This window comes from Podarcis raffonei, chromosome 3, assembly GCF_027172205.1.
Source record: "Podarcis raffonei isolate rPodRaf1 chromosome 3, rPodRaf1.pri, whole genome shotgun sequence".
In the NCBI taxonomy this organism is placed as follows: domain Eukaryota; kingdom Metazoa; phylum Chordata; class Lepidosauria; order Squamata; family Lacertidae; genus Podarcis; species Podarcis raffonei.
The window spans coordinates 37088032-37105947 of NC_070604.1; the positions used below are offsets into that span (position 1 = coordinate 37088032).

The 17916-nt window shown below is 40.2% G+C and overlaps 1 protein-coding gene across 1 annotated transcript in view; it reads right to left on the minus strand.

Moving 5' to 3' along the window:
• The window catches only part of LOC128410231 (protein eyes shut homolog), a 472516-nt gene that overhangs the window by 427241 nt on the left and 27359 nt on the right, over positions 1-17916 (minus strand). Inside the window, exon 7 of the mRNA XM_053381165.1 lies at positions 4137-4334. Within this exon, the coding sequence (XP_053237140.1) occupies positions 4137-4334 (198 nt within the window). The remainder of the gene's footprint in view (positions 1-4136; positions 4335-17916) is intronic.

The window sequence follows — 17916 nt, forward strand, 5'->3', positions numbered from 1 at the left end:
AGATAGCACATAAATCCTAGAAATGTAGTCCTATTTTCTCCAGAAATATAAAGGGCAATGGAAATGGAAAGAGAGAACAAGCAAGGGGCGGGGGGAGGGAATTGAAACAGTATTGTGTAATTGTCACTAAAATGAAAAGAAGGTATGTCATACACAGGCAGGAAATGTAACCATAGGGAAACTGGATTTCGGATATAGGAGAGAATGACATAAGCAGCCATTCATGACAATTAAGTAACCCACCTAATTTGAGAAGAGGGTACACTCTCGTGTTATGCCTCATCTCCAGCATTAGGGCCATCAGGTGTAAAAGCAATTTAGCTCCACACCAGTTATGTTCCCAAATGCTCTCCGCTTTACCTACCCCCCTTATGAATTAACTGCTCTTATCCATTCGTACGAAGGAAACTGGGTGTGATTCCCATCCCAAACTATCTTGACTGGATAAATAAAAAGAATAAAAAAATTGTCCAGTAGCACCTTAGAGACCAACTACGTTTGTTCTGGGTATAAGCTTTCATGTGCATGCACACTTCTTCAGATACATTGAAACAGAAGTCACCAGACCCTTATATATAGTGGGAGGGTGGGGTGGGGTTTTTCTCAGAAGGGTAGTAGGAGATGGGTGATTGGCTCAATGGGTATGATAAACCTGTTGATGAATGTTAACAACTGTCATCAGCATACTATCCCTTGCTTTTCCCTGTAGGACTAACTGCAGTCGTTAGCAGTCATCAACAGGTTTACCATACTCATTGAGTCAATCACCTATCTCCTACTACCCTTCTGATACCCCCCCTTTTGATTTTATTTTTTTATTTTGACTGTGTCAGACCAACACAGCTACCTACCTAAATCTAGTATCTTGACTGGGACATCACAGAGTAGAGTTCATCTATTGTGATGTTCTGAAACCAACACAGTAGCCAATTCCTACATGGCCCCACCTGACTTAACAACAGGGCAGATTTCAACACAGTGCTAATATAAAGCTAACACAAACTGCTTTACAGCACATGATGTTCAGTTGCTGGATGTTTTCCTAGATGGCAGGTGTCCGTCTTTCCCTTCCAGGTAGTCCCCCCACACAAACCAAAATTCCCTCCCCCGAGGTGCATTTCTTCTATTGGGGAAAAGAAAAAACTTGTGCCCTTGATATTTTGCATCTGTTATTTTTAAAAGAAATAGACAGGGAAAGAAACATTTATTATCTGGAGGTGCCATTTTCACACTGTGCCACTTTATTTAAAAGAAACTGCTCAAGAGCTGAGGTTTGACAGCCTTGATCAGCTACTCTCATGAGTTTCCATGTTTCATTCTTGCCCCCTCCCAAGCTAACAATCAGTCCTTCCTCTTTTTCATCATTAGTGATGTAAAGAGAGAAGTATCTTTGGAGAGTTACATCTATACAAGGGACCCGGTGACAGCAATGATTGCAGTTCTTACAGGCATAGATTTATTATAGCCTCACACAGGTCCCTGGGTTCTTCATTATCTCTAAGATTTACCATGTAATCTAGGCTGTCACTCAGTCTCAGCACATGTAACTGCTATTACTCTCATTAAATGCTTGGAGCCCTTTGTTCCAATACTATTTTTTTTTTCAAGACGCTTGGATTTTTCTTAATTCACAGTTTTAAGATGGAGCTAAAGCAAAGCACTTCACCTCCTTTTTAACTTGTCTATCAAATCTCAATAGTTATTTACTTCCACGGATACTCAGATCTGAACCTGAAGGGTAAGTTTTCAAGTATTTTTTTTTTTTAAAAAAAATATTTGCTGAATATCCACATCTATGGAAATTTAAACTTCTTTTCTTTTTTGCACAGATAGTAACCATTGTTATTCTTATCCTCCATGAATTTGTTTAATTTGTAAACCACTTAGAGGTTTTCTTACAATCAAGCAGTATATACATTTTGTTAGATGAATAAATAATCTGCTTTTGAGGAAGGGCTCAATGGTTGAGCAGCTGTTTTGCATGCAAAGACCCCAGGTCCCATCCGCAGCATGCCCAGGTAGGGCTGGAAGAGAACCTTGGAGAGCTACTGCAAGTCACTCTATACCCAGGGTAGTCAACCTTTTTATAGCTACCGCCCAATAATGCATCTTTCTTGATGGTAAAATTTCCTTACTGCCCACCAGTGCTCAATGGAAGGAGGATTCAGCTTGTGCCGCAGAACCCCCTAACACCCACCTAGAATCCTGAAACGCCCACTAGTGGGCCGTAGGGACAAGGTTGACAACCCCTGGTGTAGACAATAGGGAGTTAAATGGACCACAAGTCTGATGCAGTATACGGCAGTTTCCTATGTTGCTGGTTAAATAAAATGGTTCAATATATATAACTTGAAAATGGACCATGTCAGACAAATATCCACCTGGACAGACAGAAAGGGGAAGTCAAAGTGATCAAGTAACTGGAGCAACTCTCTCATGAGGGAAGGTTGCAAGATTAGAGGCATTATATGTCAGAAAAAAGTAAGAAGGTGTTACTGAGCCCAACACTGGGGGCAAATCAGTATGCTTGGTGAAGGTGAGCATCCCAGAGAGAAGTGGAATAGAAGGAAATCTTTAGGCAAGAAGCTCTAACCACTGGGCTATGGCCCTCCTTCTTTGATACTGAGTAACTTGAATACTCCTCACAAAAGAAAAACTCTAAACCTATAACCACAATACCATTAGCAGTTTTGGCTCTGCTACAATGATGGTATCTCATCATACTACTAGCAAAGCCTCTTCACCAAAAAATTAAGACACATTCAGTCATGAAGTGAGGCTGTACCCAAACCAATTCTACAGATGGTGGGACTTCACCCCCATCAAAGGCAAAGCCTTTATCAGGCAAGGAGGACAACAATTCTTCCATCCAAACAAGAGAAGCAGTTGGGGAATTTATAAGTTCACATCCCCTTTGCTTGGTGCCTGTGAATTGCTTTCTGGGCCTAGTTCACTGACAACCCCAGTTTGTACCATGTCAGAAATGGGCAGATGACTCAGCCATGAGTTTAACCATTACAAATGTTTCTGTGGTTCTCTTTACTCTTTTCCCACAGAATTTGCAACAGAATTGGCACCCCATCTACAGTATTTAAAACCCATAGAGGAAGAGAAACAATGGCTAAGTTACTGACCAAGGGCAGATTTATGGAGCCCAGGGAATGTAAAGTATGGATACCTTTGAATCTATGGTTAGAGTTTACAGAACAGTGACTGATGCTTCTGACAACATTACTGCTTATAATATAATTTATTTGGGATAAGGTTTTGGAAGATTCTGAGGACATACAGACATGCTGTTCCCCCTTAAAGTAAGCAATTCTAAACAGTAACCTAACATCTTAGTCCACTGTCTGCCTCTGGCTTAACAACTACAGTATAATAAACTGCCTTAATTCTGTTGATTTTGATGGCACTAAATTATCCTAAAATTCTACTACTTAGACCTAATGGGAACTTGTGTCTTACTGTTGCAAGTGTTTCAGGGCATTGTAAAACTCTATTCAACAAGACACTTTTTTCCATTTCCAACCGGTTCATATACTGCCCTTCATATTTGGCTTTCCCTTGCTTGTTCCCATAATAAAGATTTAATGGTAATATTTATAATCCTTCCATTTCTTTAAAAAACGTGAGAGCTGAAATGCACACGGGGATTTAAACTCTGGTAAACATGGTACAGGGCTTTTTCTCTCTATATCCCACCCCACTGGACAAGCACCCTGCTTTTCATCAGCCCTGATCTCATTTTAATGCAATAGTCAAACCTATTTGTTAAACTCACTGCAAACAGTGCCTCCTTGCTCAGAGGAGCTGTTTCTGAGCACCTGAAAATTACCCAACATCAAATATATTGCACAAAAGGCATTTGGGCTAATTGAAGCATCGGGTGAGACAACTTTTAAAAAAAATCATCTCATTAGAATTTCTCATTAGCTTCACTGGTGACCTCTGGAAAGATAAACCTCTGTGCCAGGAAATGAGACATCTTGGCAAAGTCCCCTTCTTTCAGGAATAGGATGCAAAGTTGTTTCCAGGGCACACGTACTGGAGAGCGTTATCTGCTGATCTCCCTGAAATGTCTCAAATGCAGCTGCGAGGGTTGCACAAAAAGGAGAAACAAATGCCAAACTCACCATCGTAGCAATATCCATGGAAGCAAGGGTTAGAGCTGCACTCGTTGACGTTGATCTCACAGCGTGGGCCTTCAAAGCCCTTCAGACACTTGCACCGGAATCCAAGGGGAAAGGCAGCCAAGTCTGTCTCTTTCAGACACACAGCTCCGTTCTCACAGGGATTCCCTCTCTCACAGGGCCTGAATTCACAATTAAAACCTGGAAGGAAAAGAAAACAAAAGTTGGCACCATTTAACTAATAAACTGGTTGTTACCTATCCTGTGCCGTACTGTCTCCTAAGTTAACCAATTAAAGACACTTGGCACAAAATCTTTTCTAATCCTTTTATCTCCCCCTCCTCATGCAAAAAATAAAATAAAATACAAATCCGGATTTCTTTGCTCTTCAGTTTTAGAAACAAGAAAGTAATTCTTTTCTCTGTAGCCTACGCATATAAAACTAAGGTGTACGGGTTGTTGTTTTTTAAATCTGATAAACAAACATTTAAACAGTGTCACAAACCAAGGCGCACATTCCCATAGAAAGTAATGCAAAACAGATTAATTTGTTCCAGACTTTTAAAAACAACCCCTAAAACAGCAATTTAACATGAATTTTACTACCTAACAAGACCATTGATCCATAAAATGACAGCAATAATCAATGTAATGTACTATAAAATAAATAAGACAGTGTTTGTAGTCACAAAAACAAATTAACCCAAAAAGCCTCAAAAAGAAAAACGCAAAGACAAAAGCACCAAATACAGTGGTACCTTGGTTCTCGAACTTAACCCATTCCAAAATGTTTGAAAACCAAGGCACGACTTCTGATTGGTGCAGGCGCCCCAGAAACAATAGCCGACAGCCGTATCAGATGTTTGACTTCCGAAAAACATTCGAAAACCAGAACACTTACTTCTGGGTTTTCAGCATTTGAGAACCAAGGCTTTTGACTAGCAAGGTATTTGAGAACCAAGGTACCACTATATGTCACATAGCCTGAGCAGTGTCTGTAACTCAGGAATGATGTACGTCCTTCTCCATTGGTTGTGTGTGTGGCTTTTGGACCCAATAATCTGATTGGCTCAGAAAGATACTTTGCCAAATTCCAACATTTTCCTATGAGTAGAGTTTATGTACTTGAAATAGAGTTTATGTACTTGAAATTAATTTCCTGCTGAAACATGTATTTGCCTGTGTCTTAAAATATTATGGTTATCAACAATATTGAGAGAACGGTCTCACCATCCCTATGTGAAAGGTATTCCATTAAAGGAATCCAGGGACTCAACTTGGTTTGGTCAACCCCCGAGAGGGGGTTGTGCCTGTACCTGAGTCCAGGGGAGCATCTGGGGAGTGAACAGAGTCTGTTCCCAGGCTTTTCACCTGCCTCAGGTGTTCACCCTTGGCTGACCTATGGTGGAGCTCTGGGTCAGCACTACCTGCAAGGGTGTAGGGAGCTAGTCGAACCAGAGCCTATGCAACCACTCACTTTTCAGTAATCAATAAAGCTGTGGCCTAAATTCTGCCAATAACCAAAACTAAAATTTGAGTCAAATGTGTTTTTATTTAGGGGGGAAGTCTCTGGGTCTGAACACGCAATGGAATAATCATGAACAAGATGTCTTTCATTCAGTGCTAATTCACCTATAATACCTATTTTCGAATCTGTAGAGATTCATTGTAATTCATTTTACCCTCTCCTAGAGCTATGTTCACCCTTCCTTTTAGCTGGACCATATTTCTTTAACAAGTGCATCTCAAGGTGGTTATAATACAATATACAATTAAAATAATCAAATACTACCAAGCAGTCAAAGAATTATTGATCTTTTATAGTGTTAGATGCCAATAGCCACCGTGAATAGAAATGTTTTCATCATTTTTCTGAAATTGTACTGATCTTGGTACATGTCTTATTTCTGGGGGAAGGCTACTCTAGAGAGTCGGTGCTACCACAAAAAAAGGCCCCTTTCCTGGACATCACCAGATGGACACAACCAGGTGGGCCTACATTAATGACCTTATTGACTGCATAGATCTGTTTAGAAGATTTTCCTTCAGATAACCTGGCCCCAAGTTGTTTAGAGTAGCATTGCCTTTAAACAATGGTGTTTTATGTCCTCAGACACTGTCACCAGTCAATAACTTAGCCACCACATTGTGTATGAGCTATAGTTTCCTGAGGACACAATATGCAGATTTTAGTGACTATGTAAGTCAGACAATATTGAATATATTTTAATATACAAACCTACATAGTTCTGCCTACCTGTGGAGTCCCCCTGAGTATGCAGACACAATTGAATTATTTTTGTATATCCCCTCTGTGTTCCAAACTTAAACAATTGAGGCCACTCAAGTTCAGTGTTAGATGGAAACATCGTGCCTCACAAGACAAAGGAATATAGAGATACATGGTTGTACCCACTAGGATATGAACTACAATAAAGACTGATATTTCAAGGGAAATGAAAGTAAAAGCTCTAATGAGATATGTCTCAAAACTTCAGTTTTCCCGCAGCTTTTTTATTGTACTTCTATCTTTAAAAAAAGAATCCTCAGCATCTCTGTGATTTATGAGTTACATGAAATAAGTAAATTAGATTTTCACTTTAGTCAGAAAGCATAATGCAATAGAAAAAAAATGAAGAATCAAAGCACTCCTGGTGGATAAAAACCTAATTAAAAAGAAGCTGACACACTCCCTGGTGAACTCTGTTTGTTATTATTTAGCAAAATAATTTTAATAGGGAAAAAAGTTAATGCTGCCAAATCTCTAGGTACTACTTATTACCGGAATACTATTATCTTCATGTTCAATATTATCTCATATGATGCTTCTGTGAGACATTTTTCCCTTGTTTTATTACCTTTTATCACTTTTAAGGCTCCATCTGTACTATAAACTAAATGTGTTTTATCATTATTGCCACGGGTTTCCCTCAAGGAAGTCTGGGACGTGTAGTTTTATGATGGCACTTCTTAGATTCCTTGTTAGCAGCTTCATGTCTCCCGACAGAAATACAATGTTTAGGATTTTTAGGGTGGGGTTCATGAGACATACACCTTTTAAAGTTCCTAGCAGATCCATGCTACAGGGAGAAGGTAGGGAACCTGCTGAATTCAGCCCCTGCAAGTATGGCTAATGGACAGGGATAATGGGAGTTGTAGTCCAGTGTCACCTGTGTTCTCTTTCCCTCCCCTAGGGAATCACTTCCCAAAATACTACAAATACCACTGTTGAACCTTATGTTTTGAAGAAAAGATACCATTCTCACATAACATTGGTCCCCCCCATGCAGTGTCCTGCTTATAGATTAGAGGTCGAGAGTTTATATTTGTTATGAGTTGAAGGCTGAAGAGCTTTCTCTGTAAAGGCATCCCACTTGTGGAGCACACAGTTCCCTCCTTCCAGGATTCCAGGTCTTTAGACAAGCCTTCTCAGTATGTTGGGCACTATATGGTATCTGCATGTGCCAATATGTTTCTAACTGTATTTTATTGTTTTATTGTACTTTATGCACTGGTGACCCGCCCTGCTGATCATTTGTGCAAGATATAAATCCCATAAATATATGTAATTACCTGGCTGAAAGATCTGCTTCTTGCATCTCAGTTACTGTAGTGGGGCGACAAACCAATTATGCCATCCATCCAAGGAAATAGATGGATCCAATTAGCTTCCAAAACTAAGAGATTAACCCCACAACCCTATACATGCCAACAACACAAGTAAGTCCCATTGAGGACAATGAGACATACTTCCTAGTAAGTGCATATAGCAGAGGTAGGGAACCTATGTGGCCCTCCAGCTGTTCCTCAACTATAGTGCTTATCACCTGTGGTCATGCTGGCTGCAGCTGATGGGAGTTTGACTCCAAAAACATCTGGAGGGTCAAAGATGTTCCCCACTGCTGGTGTATAGGACTGCAGTGTCCAGAAGGACTTTAAAAAATCAACATGGGGTATAGGAGGCAGTGCTGGCCTGGTGGTAGAAGCCGAATAATCCTACTTTACTTGTATAGAAGAAAACAAGACTTTCATGCTCATATACCATAAGCAAAGAAATTATAGCCCTCAAGGAACAGAATGAAGACCAACATGTGCAGCCATGACCAACCTCTAAAATCCTCTTGCAGCTTTCTACATTATAGGCCTGCAGTTAATATGCCTATCTAAATGTTTTTGCCCCTTTCCCCCACTTAATCAAAGCTTGTTCAGCACTGCAATTTCCCCACACCCACAGTTCCTTGCCTTATGATTTTGACAGGCTGCTTGGCCTCCTTTAATCTTCAGTCTTATCAGACTGTCAAACTCTTAAGCTTTTTAAAATCAACAGCTGAAGACCGCATACTATTCTGAAGGCTCACATATAGTAATTTATATTTTCCCCCTGACCTTCATGCTTATTTCATTCTCCTCAGGGGAGGGAAATATGAAGTAGCATAGAGCTATGTTAATAATGGTAGCTTAAGAACTTTCTTCTTCTTTTTCTTCAAAAAAGTAGAATAACAGATTCTGCCTCTATTGTGTATAATAATATTATACCTCGCACAGTTCCTAATTACACCTACTTTATTTTATTTGTAATGTATATGAGTAAGAGATTATCCAGGGGTCAAATGACTGTTCTGTGATAGTATTGGGGAACGAGAAAACCCCCGATGCTATTAGGTGATTGAATTAGTGAAGTATCAAAAACAGCAGGACTCAAATTGCTATCAACCGCTGCTGTACAGTCTTAACTGGAAGCAGATGCTTGTTTTAAGGAAACCAGATGACATTTGCCACAAACAGCAATAATAAATGCTTAGTTTTCACTGAGATGGTAAACCTTTGCCTGGGCTATACAGTGGTACCTCTGGTTAAGAACTTAATTTGTTCTGGAGGTCCGTTCTTAACCTGAAACCATTCTTAACCTGAGGACCACTTTAACTAATGGGGCCTCCCACTGCTGCCGCGCAATTTCTGTCCTCATCCTGAGGTAAAGTTCTTAATCCGAGGTACTACTTCCAGGGTAGCGGAGTGTTTGTAACCCGAGGTGTTTGTATCCTGAGGTGTTTCCAACCTGAGGTACCACTGTACAACTTTAGATTTTAGGTGGGGGTCACATGAAGGGACGCTTCCTTATACAGCCCCATCATCGCTATGTGGCTTTAAAAATGAGTTTATTAGGGAGAAGCATTCTAGACTGTTTCTCCTGATACACTAGTTTTTGTGCACAGGGATATTTCTTGTACGCAGGAACATTCAGCATGGCACACATACCTCCAATATACAAAAAGGGAATGCAAGTGCTGGTTCTCAGTGTCTTCAGGATCAGATCAGTGAGGCGAGCTGCCTCAAAGTCCCTTTAGGACCTGCTCCTTTGGGAGGAAGAGGAGTGGACACTTGAAGTCAATTCTGGGGGCCCTTTTAATTTTCTCCCCTTCTAAAAGATGTTGCCATTCAGCTCTGCCCAGCAGCTGTTCCTGTACTGGCCTGATAAAGTAAAAGTGGAAAGAAAGCTGGGCAGCCAGCGATAACCTGTCCACCTTTTCTTCTAGCTTGTGCTCTGCTGAAGAACTGCTTGGGGTTGTGTCAGGTTTCTAGTCCCAGAAAAACTTCCTTCTTCTTTTTTGGAGCTGCAAACACAGTAGTCAGTGCACAGCTTCCTGCGTGTGGTTTTGAAAAGGAGCCGGGGTGGGGGGTGGGAATCATAATCCTTGGCAGGGGATCTTGCGGGGTTGGGAAGGCCCTGTGTCAGCTGTTTCCAGAGAGATCTGAGCACCAAAGCAATCAAGAGCGAAGGGTAAACAGCTGATCTCTTTCCTGCTGTGCAGTGACCCTGTATGAGTCAGCTTCACAGAACTTCTTTTAAAAAAAATGACGCTCCCTGAACTACATCTCTGTGGGGAATTTCTGCAGTGCACCCAAAATGACAGACACTGTCACTTCCCTCTTTACTCTGCTTGCATCAAGTGCTATAATTTCTCCTGCAACTGTTTGTTTTTAAAGCACTATCTTTATCAATCCAGCAGCACTAACACAAAGCAAAAGGACTGGCTATCCTTGGGAATTTTCACTAGATAACACTGGGAATACTTCACAGATTCAGTTAAATACATTCCCCCCCTCCTTTATGTGTACATGTCAAGCACACATACACACAAATACATAAACACATCTGTAAGTATGTCCCAGCACACACAATGTGGCATTTCTCTTCACGAGAAATCAGGAAATTTGGTGTCCAAGGACAGTCATAAAAAGAAACGTTTCTGGAATAGAATACATTGACCAAATACGTGTGTGAAATTTCACAACTTCAGATACGCTCCCGCTTGCATGACAGAGTAAGCTATGCAAAACTGTCACTGAACAGAAGTGTTGCCTTTTTTTATTTTTAAGTGTTAACTGTCATAAAAGCTCTTTTAGTTTTTCTTCAGGGAGAGTGGCATTTAAAGTCACTTTCCATTTATATTTTCTCCAGTGGCAAAGGTTGGGGTGGGGTGGCAGGGAATATAAATCATATTTTTGTACAATTTAAAAATAGCAGCAAACTTCAGCAAAGGAACATTCCCCCTCCCCCATTTCCCAAATGTTCCCCGTGTTTGCACTCCATCATGTCTGGTATCACAATAGTTGTGTCCCCACACCTCCCATTTTCTGTTCCTGTCACTGCATTTCTAATAACAAAGCTAAAAGGTTTTTCAAGGTTACTGTGAATCACCTCAAGGTTTTATGGGGGGGAAATCTAATGAAAATTATTGCGTGGGATTTTTTCCTGCCTATTACAATGCCACTGAAAGATGTTGACTAATGTCACACACAGCTGAGACTTTGTAACTGCTTGAAGACAGGGCTGTGATTTGTGAGGAAAAGCATTGACTTTCCCAATGATGGGCTATTAGCACCTCTAAAGCAAATGACCACAATTATTTCTATTTGTCCGCATATAAGAAATCTACATCATAATTTCTAATCAATCTCCATTTCAGCCTAGTAGCTTTAAATAATGGGTTTTCTGGAATGCATCACTAATACTATGCTCATGAGAACTGTAGGAAATAAGAGTCAAACATGTAAGGAAGAATTTTATTTGCTTTTGATGTGAAATTTTCAAACTAAATACTAGAAAAAAGCCCTTATGATTTGCTTCTTGTAACTTTGGCTGAATATTGTAAAATGATTTCTGATGACTTTGACAAAGGCTAAATTCAGCTTTAAACTTGCTATCAGTTGCATCCGTTGGATTATTTGTTCTATTAGTGCTGTGCCAAAACCGTTCTCCAATTTCTTTAATGTTTTCTTTCGTGCCTTTTCTTATCACTTGCCCCTGCACTTCTAGTGCCTAGTTCTTCCCCTCCTTGATTTGGACGATCATAAATGCTTCTCCCCCCCATCCTTGGTGGGGGTGTGTGATTTAGTCTGGATACTGTTGTCAGCTTTCCTCCCCCAAATCAGTTTAAAAGCAACTGTGCCACCTTTTTATTTTAAGTGTCAACAGTCTGTTTCCATCCTGGTTCAGGTGGAGCCTATTCTTTTTGTACAGGCCTTGCTTGTACCAAAATTTCCTCAGTGTCTAACAAACCCAAACCCCCTCCTCTTCCTCCTCTCATTCACTCAGCTGTGACTGTCTAGCCTGGAACAGACAGTATTTCAGAAAAATCTTCCTTGAATTTCATGGCTTTCCTCCTACCTAGCAACTTAAATTTTACTTCCCAAACCACACGACAATATGTCCCCATGTTAGTTGTGCCAACATGAACCTCAACTACAGCCTCTTCTCCAGTGCTATCTACCAGGCTGCTTAGACTATTTGTGACATTGCAATCATTGCACCAGGAAGGCAGTCTGCATGCACATCACAAACCAAGTTATCCAAAGATTCGTTCACTACTAGGAGACACTCCCTCCTGTTTCCTCAACACAGGAGGGTAACGTTATAATGTAAACAGTCGCCCCTAATTCAGGGCCCACTGTTGAGTGCACATTCCTTCAAGTAAGCAGAAGGAGCTTTGGATCAAAAAACTGCTCCTTGCAATTATTTTTTCAAAGCATATCCAGTCACCATAAAAATATGTGTTTGGAATTAGGGAAGCCCTAAAATATTCCATGGAAAGGGCATTTTTGCCATGTTTCATGGTGGTTATCAAATTATGCGAACTGTTTTCCTCCAGAAGATGAGTGAGAAACATGAGCTCCCTTCCTCCTTCCCCTCAAAAAACCTGTGGTTGGAAAAAGCAGCTCTTAGCACCTTCAGCACAGACCCTGGAGAGTCACAAATCAATAACATTAACAAGGCCATGCAGTCATGCCAAATACAAACAGGACACACTCTTTGACACCATGCAGAAAGAACAGAAATTGTATGCCATACCTGCGTAAAGTTCTGGAGGGGGAAAAACAGATGCGAAATACCAAATTATTCCAGGAAACAAACACATCTGAAGAAAATATCTCTCTCTCTGTATAATGAACCAAGTTTGCTTCACTTGCTTATTATTTCATGTTTCATAGTGTTTCTTTAAGAGACAGTTTACAGTATGAGAGTGTTTGGGTCAAATTGAGAGTACGGCGTACATATTTAGAGACGGACTTAAGCTAGTCATGTCAGGTGAGTTCTCTGAGTCCACTCTGAGCACGATTTGGTCAGATACCATCCACCATTAAGAATAAACTTACAAGGTCCCACATCCTGTAAAATCCATGGTCACTAATCCAGGACAGCAATTTCTCCCAATCAAACTGTGAACTGGACTTTACTTGGAAGATGCACATATAGATTCATTAGAAAAGCAGAAATCTCAAGTGTTGCTGTGATATATATATATATAATACATTGTGTGTTTATTCTGAGGATGCCATTAAAATACATAATGGCTTGAATTTAGAATCAAAGCAGAAATGGCACCGATATGTATTCACACACGTACCGGTTTGTTGTAACATGGAGTTTCTTTTAAGAAACTGGATGAACAAATGCCTCAGAAATAAAGGAAATATATCTACACTGAAGTCTACCTTATGATAACAGCCTATGTTGTTAATAATTATTATATTGTTAATAGTTTAGATATCACAGGGTTCTCCCCTATGGGCGCTTCTCATGTATGCAAACACTTTGCATAATTCACACTTTGCAAAATTCACTTGATGTTGCTTTCATCAAAATGCCAGCCTGTATTCTCCCCATCTCCCAATTTAATCCAAGAAAAGTCCTATGGCTGATAGGCAACTGATTTGCTCCGGATCTTCACTTGCACAACAGAACTTGTGTCCCTCCTCTCTTCAGGCGCACCCCATTCTCTCCACAAATATTCTCCAGTGAGTTGGAGGGAGACCCATAATAGGTTTCAGGGAATGCACAAGATATGGAGGGGGGAGTTATGTTGTGCAAGCAGAAATTCTTGAACTGATGAAACAAAAATTTGATTATTATTATTATTTTAAAAAAACTATTGTCAATGACCTGCTTGCAACCCATTTACAATATTAAGCCCCCCTCTGGAAACATCCAAAGCGGGCATTTTGTTGTTGTTTCACCATTATCATAAAATGATATTGGGCCCACCATAAGCTTATTACATCACTTGTTAACTTGCCCTAATAGTTTCACTATGCTATGCTGCCCTGAAAGGTCAGTCCTTAAAAATGTTGGCCATTATTAGAATTAATTTGGAGCTCCCATTAGGGGTGTTTGACTGCTAGTCTCTCAAATATCAACTAGGGAACCCAATACATTCAGGAAGCATTAGCTGGATTAATGGAACAGCATCTTGGTGATCAAGGTGAGAGAGGGGACTGAATTCATTATCATTACTATGTCAGATTTTCCCAGAAATGGGGGGTATGTGGCCCTTCAGATGTTTTTGGACTACAACTGCCATTATCCCCAGCAGTACTGACTAGGACTGATGGGAACTGTACTCCAACACCTGGAGGGCTTCTCTGTGCCTACCATTTGTTAATTAAATGATATAACCAGCTGATGTTTTCCTATCTTTCTTTGACTGAAGGTACATCATAGCAGAGCCACCTTCATGGACGACAAATCCTGTATGAAGGGCAAGACGGATATAGCCACCTGGGAATCTTAGCTTAACTTTTCTTAAAAGCCAGGGTTTATTTCACATTAACATGCATGGACCAATTTTATATAAAAATATTGGAGTGGAGTCCCTGCGTGGATATTTGATCCTCCTTGTAACTCATGGTCCCTGTTGTCCTTCAGCCCTATGCCCACTCCAATTTTACACGCTTTCAACCTTGGCTGAAGTACTTTGTGAGAGCCCAAAGATTACGAAGATGGTAAATAAGAAATCAAAATGTCCATGAACAGATTTTGGCATGTCTGTTCCTGACAAATCAGGCCTGGGTCATGGCAAATTTCAGCAGTGCGATTGAAGTTATGTCATGCTTAGGATCTGAAGGCTATTCAACAGACATAGACAAACTCAACCCTCCGGATGTTTTGGGACTACAATTCCCATCATCCCTGACCACTGGTCCTGTTAGGGATGATGGGAGTTGTAGGCCAAAAACATCTGGAGGTTTGCCTATGCCTGCTATTCAACATCCAAATGGATTTAACAAAATCATTTGGTGATGCTGCACCAAAACCTGCAGCAACTAGAGATAAAGTGTTTTAAATTGGGAGATATTGCTTTCATATTTCAGGAGAGTCTCAGATCTGAGAGATATTTGTGTTATGATAGCTGCAACTCTCCATTGAGCCATATCACAAAATGTGTAGTCTGTGATCACTGAAAGCTAATTGTTCATTTGGTCCATTATCTTTACTCTCCTGTCTCGCCTCTGTCACGAGCACTTAAAAACCTTTTACTTATAATCCAATTTCTAATTACCACTACCCATAATAGTCTCCTATACTGAAAACTCTTATTGTTATTCTAGTTATTCTCCATTTTCCCCTCTGAGCTGGTCTTGTTGACTTACCTTTTTTTACAAAATGTTTAATGGTCAATTACAATTTCAGCTTTAATCTTATTTGGTATATATTTGGGGACATGTCATTGGGGCTGCAACAAACAGGAACACATTGTCTTTTAATTGAAGCACAGCAAAAAATAAATAAATGACTGAGTCACGAAACATTTTAGATCAAATAACAGTTTTCTTTGTCTGACATCATGGAAATAATTAAAAGAATATTACCTCAAATCACTCAACCATTCTGCAGTTTTTGAATGTTAAAGAATACAGTACTAGGCTATATTCAGACATGAACATGCTATGAATCTTTGTCTCCTTTCAGCAACGAAAATAACTAATAGAACAGAAAAATTGTTCCAGGTGCCTTACATAGAGCAAATTTATACTTTTTTACCATTTTTTAAACCAATTTTTACTCAATTTTACCATACCCCAGATATACTGGATTTGCTGATACATAGTCATGTACTTTTCATTTCATACTTGGTGCTGTATTCTTCTTCTTAAACCCAACTGTGGCTTTGTAGCCATTTGCTGCATTACCTGTGTGGGATAGCCAGCCTCATATAACCATCATGCTTAAGTCTAACTAATGCATGAAGAAGTTAGTACCACAGAGTAAGCTGTTCTGCCAGGCTTAGCTATGTCTACTTCCCCTCACCTTTGGAGGAACTAGGTAATCAGGCCTATTGTTCTCGCCCAGTCTGCTTGAAAAGCTCAACGTGTGAAGAGGTAAGCTGGTTGCTCAAGCTTACCTGCATGGCTCTAACAAGCCTGTCTTGAGTTTCTGTACAAATAATTTAAGCACTTTCACCAATTTACAGCTAAGCCAAATTTTACTGCCTGCACAACTTTTCTGACATGTGTATGGCAAAGTGCATGAACCTGATCTTTGAGCAGTTTGTAGGTAAACCATTTTTTAACTTACCAAACGTGTGGTCTTTTCTTATGATGGGGGAAGAGGGAAGTTTTGAAACTCACAAGGGCAACTTTAAAAGCCTATATTTCCACATTTTAATTGCTGCATATTTTGTGGTTTTTAAATCTCTGTGGGGGTTCTCTCACCAAACAGTACTTGCCCCAAATCTGGATCTTGGCATCCAGGAATTCACCTTTCATACTTATTTTTTTCCTTAAAAAATAAGGAAATAAGGAAATAAGGAAAATAAGCCTGACCATTTGACACATTTTAGTTGCTCAGGACTTCAAAACCTATCACTATTACTAGCTGAAGATCACCAGGTGTTCTGGAGATAAAAGGTGCATTGTGTTTACTTCTCTGTGCCATTAGAACTAAGATACTCCTGAATGCATTCGTGTTTTGCATATTCCTTTTTCATGGGGATTTAATTGCATGAGTTAGGCTGACATTGGAGGGGTTTGTTTATGCAGGCCCCAGTTCAAGTTGAATATGCAATGGAGTGGAGCAGTGAGATCAGTGCTCACTCCTGAGCCCCACTACATATAAAAATTACATGCTGGGGGACCATGCGCACACTGGTGCTGTGCAACTTGAAAAGGCTAGTTATCAAGAGAGTTCTGTCTAATGGAGAAAAAGTGAAGCAATTTTGAGTTTGGGGGAAGGTGGACAGACAGAAAACCAATGCATAGACAAGAAAACTGAGAGAATGGAAGATTTATAAAATATGGTCTCTGGAAATATCATCAAGATATCCTTAAAGAAAGAAGCAACAAACGTGAAGGAGAAGAAAAAGAAGAAGTAGAAGCAAGGGTGAGTGGCTTATATCCAGAGTGAGAGAGGCTAATTGCCCCCAAAGGAAGTTCTGAAAAATGTGCACAGCTCAATTAGGTAGCCATTGGGTAGGAAAAAATGTACTTATTCCTTTTCTTCTTGTTGTTCAGAAGACTAAAGAAGGTGACAGGTTTATAACCCCATCATTTTCAAGGACATCTTCTTAGCCCTCTCTATAGATACGATAAACTGTGTTTATACAGATCTCCTTTAGGAAGGGGAAAGCATGGCTGTGCCCAGGCAAAATAAGACAAGGAAGATTCTAAAATTTACAAACCATGGCATTCTGCTTAGATAGGTGAATGTTAAGATCTTTTATATAGCACAACATATGACCCTAAAAATAGGTACAACCAGGGCTTTTTTTCAGCCAGAACTCAGTTCCGGCACCTCTCAGGAGGGTGTCATTGCCACTATAAGAGAACAAGTGAAGTGTTTGTGGTGAGTTCCAGCACCTGTTTTCCTAGAAAAACAGCACTGGGTACAACCTCCTGATCTATGGTTAGGTGTGCTTTGTTCTCCAACTCTCAACAGGGGCTATATGTTGCACCCAAAGGAACTTGTAAAAGCACTTTCATTTGGGCAAGGTAGCCCCCAATGATTTCCCCTGCTCCACCCTCGGTGTCCCATTCCAGGCCTTTTCTTAGTGCCCCCCCAAAAAAAACTAAAGAGAGTTTGGTTGGTACATATGAGTGCAGTGGAAAGGAGGGGAAAGGAAAGCTCACGTGTACAAGCAGGTTATGGGGCATGCAGCATTGGCTACATTCACATCATACATTTAAAGCACTTTAAACAGTCATGACTTCCTCCCAAAGAATTCTGGGAGCTGTAGTTTGTTAAGGGTGCTGAGAGTTGTTAAGAAGTCCCTATCCCCCCCCCCCCAAAGCTACAATTTCCAGAGTCAATCCCTCTTCACAGGGAACTCTGGAGGGAGGAATAAGTGTCTCCTAAAAACTCTCCTAACCCTTAATAAATGACAACTCCCAGAATTCTTTGGGGACTGTTTAAGTTTAAGCTAGTAGCCATTGATAGCTTTATCCTCCACAAATTTGCCTAATTATTTTTTAAAGCCATCCAACTTGGTCCAGCTGATTTGGTTCTATG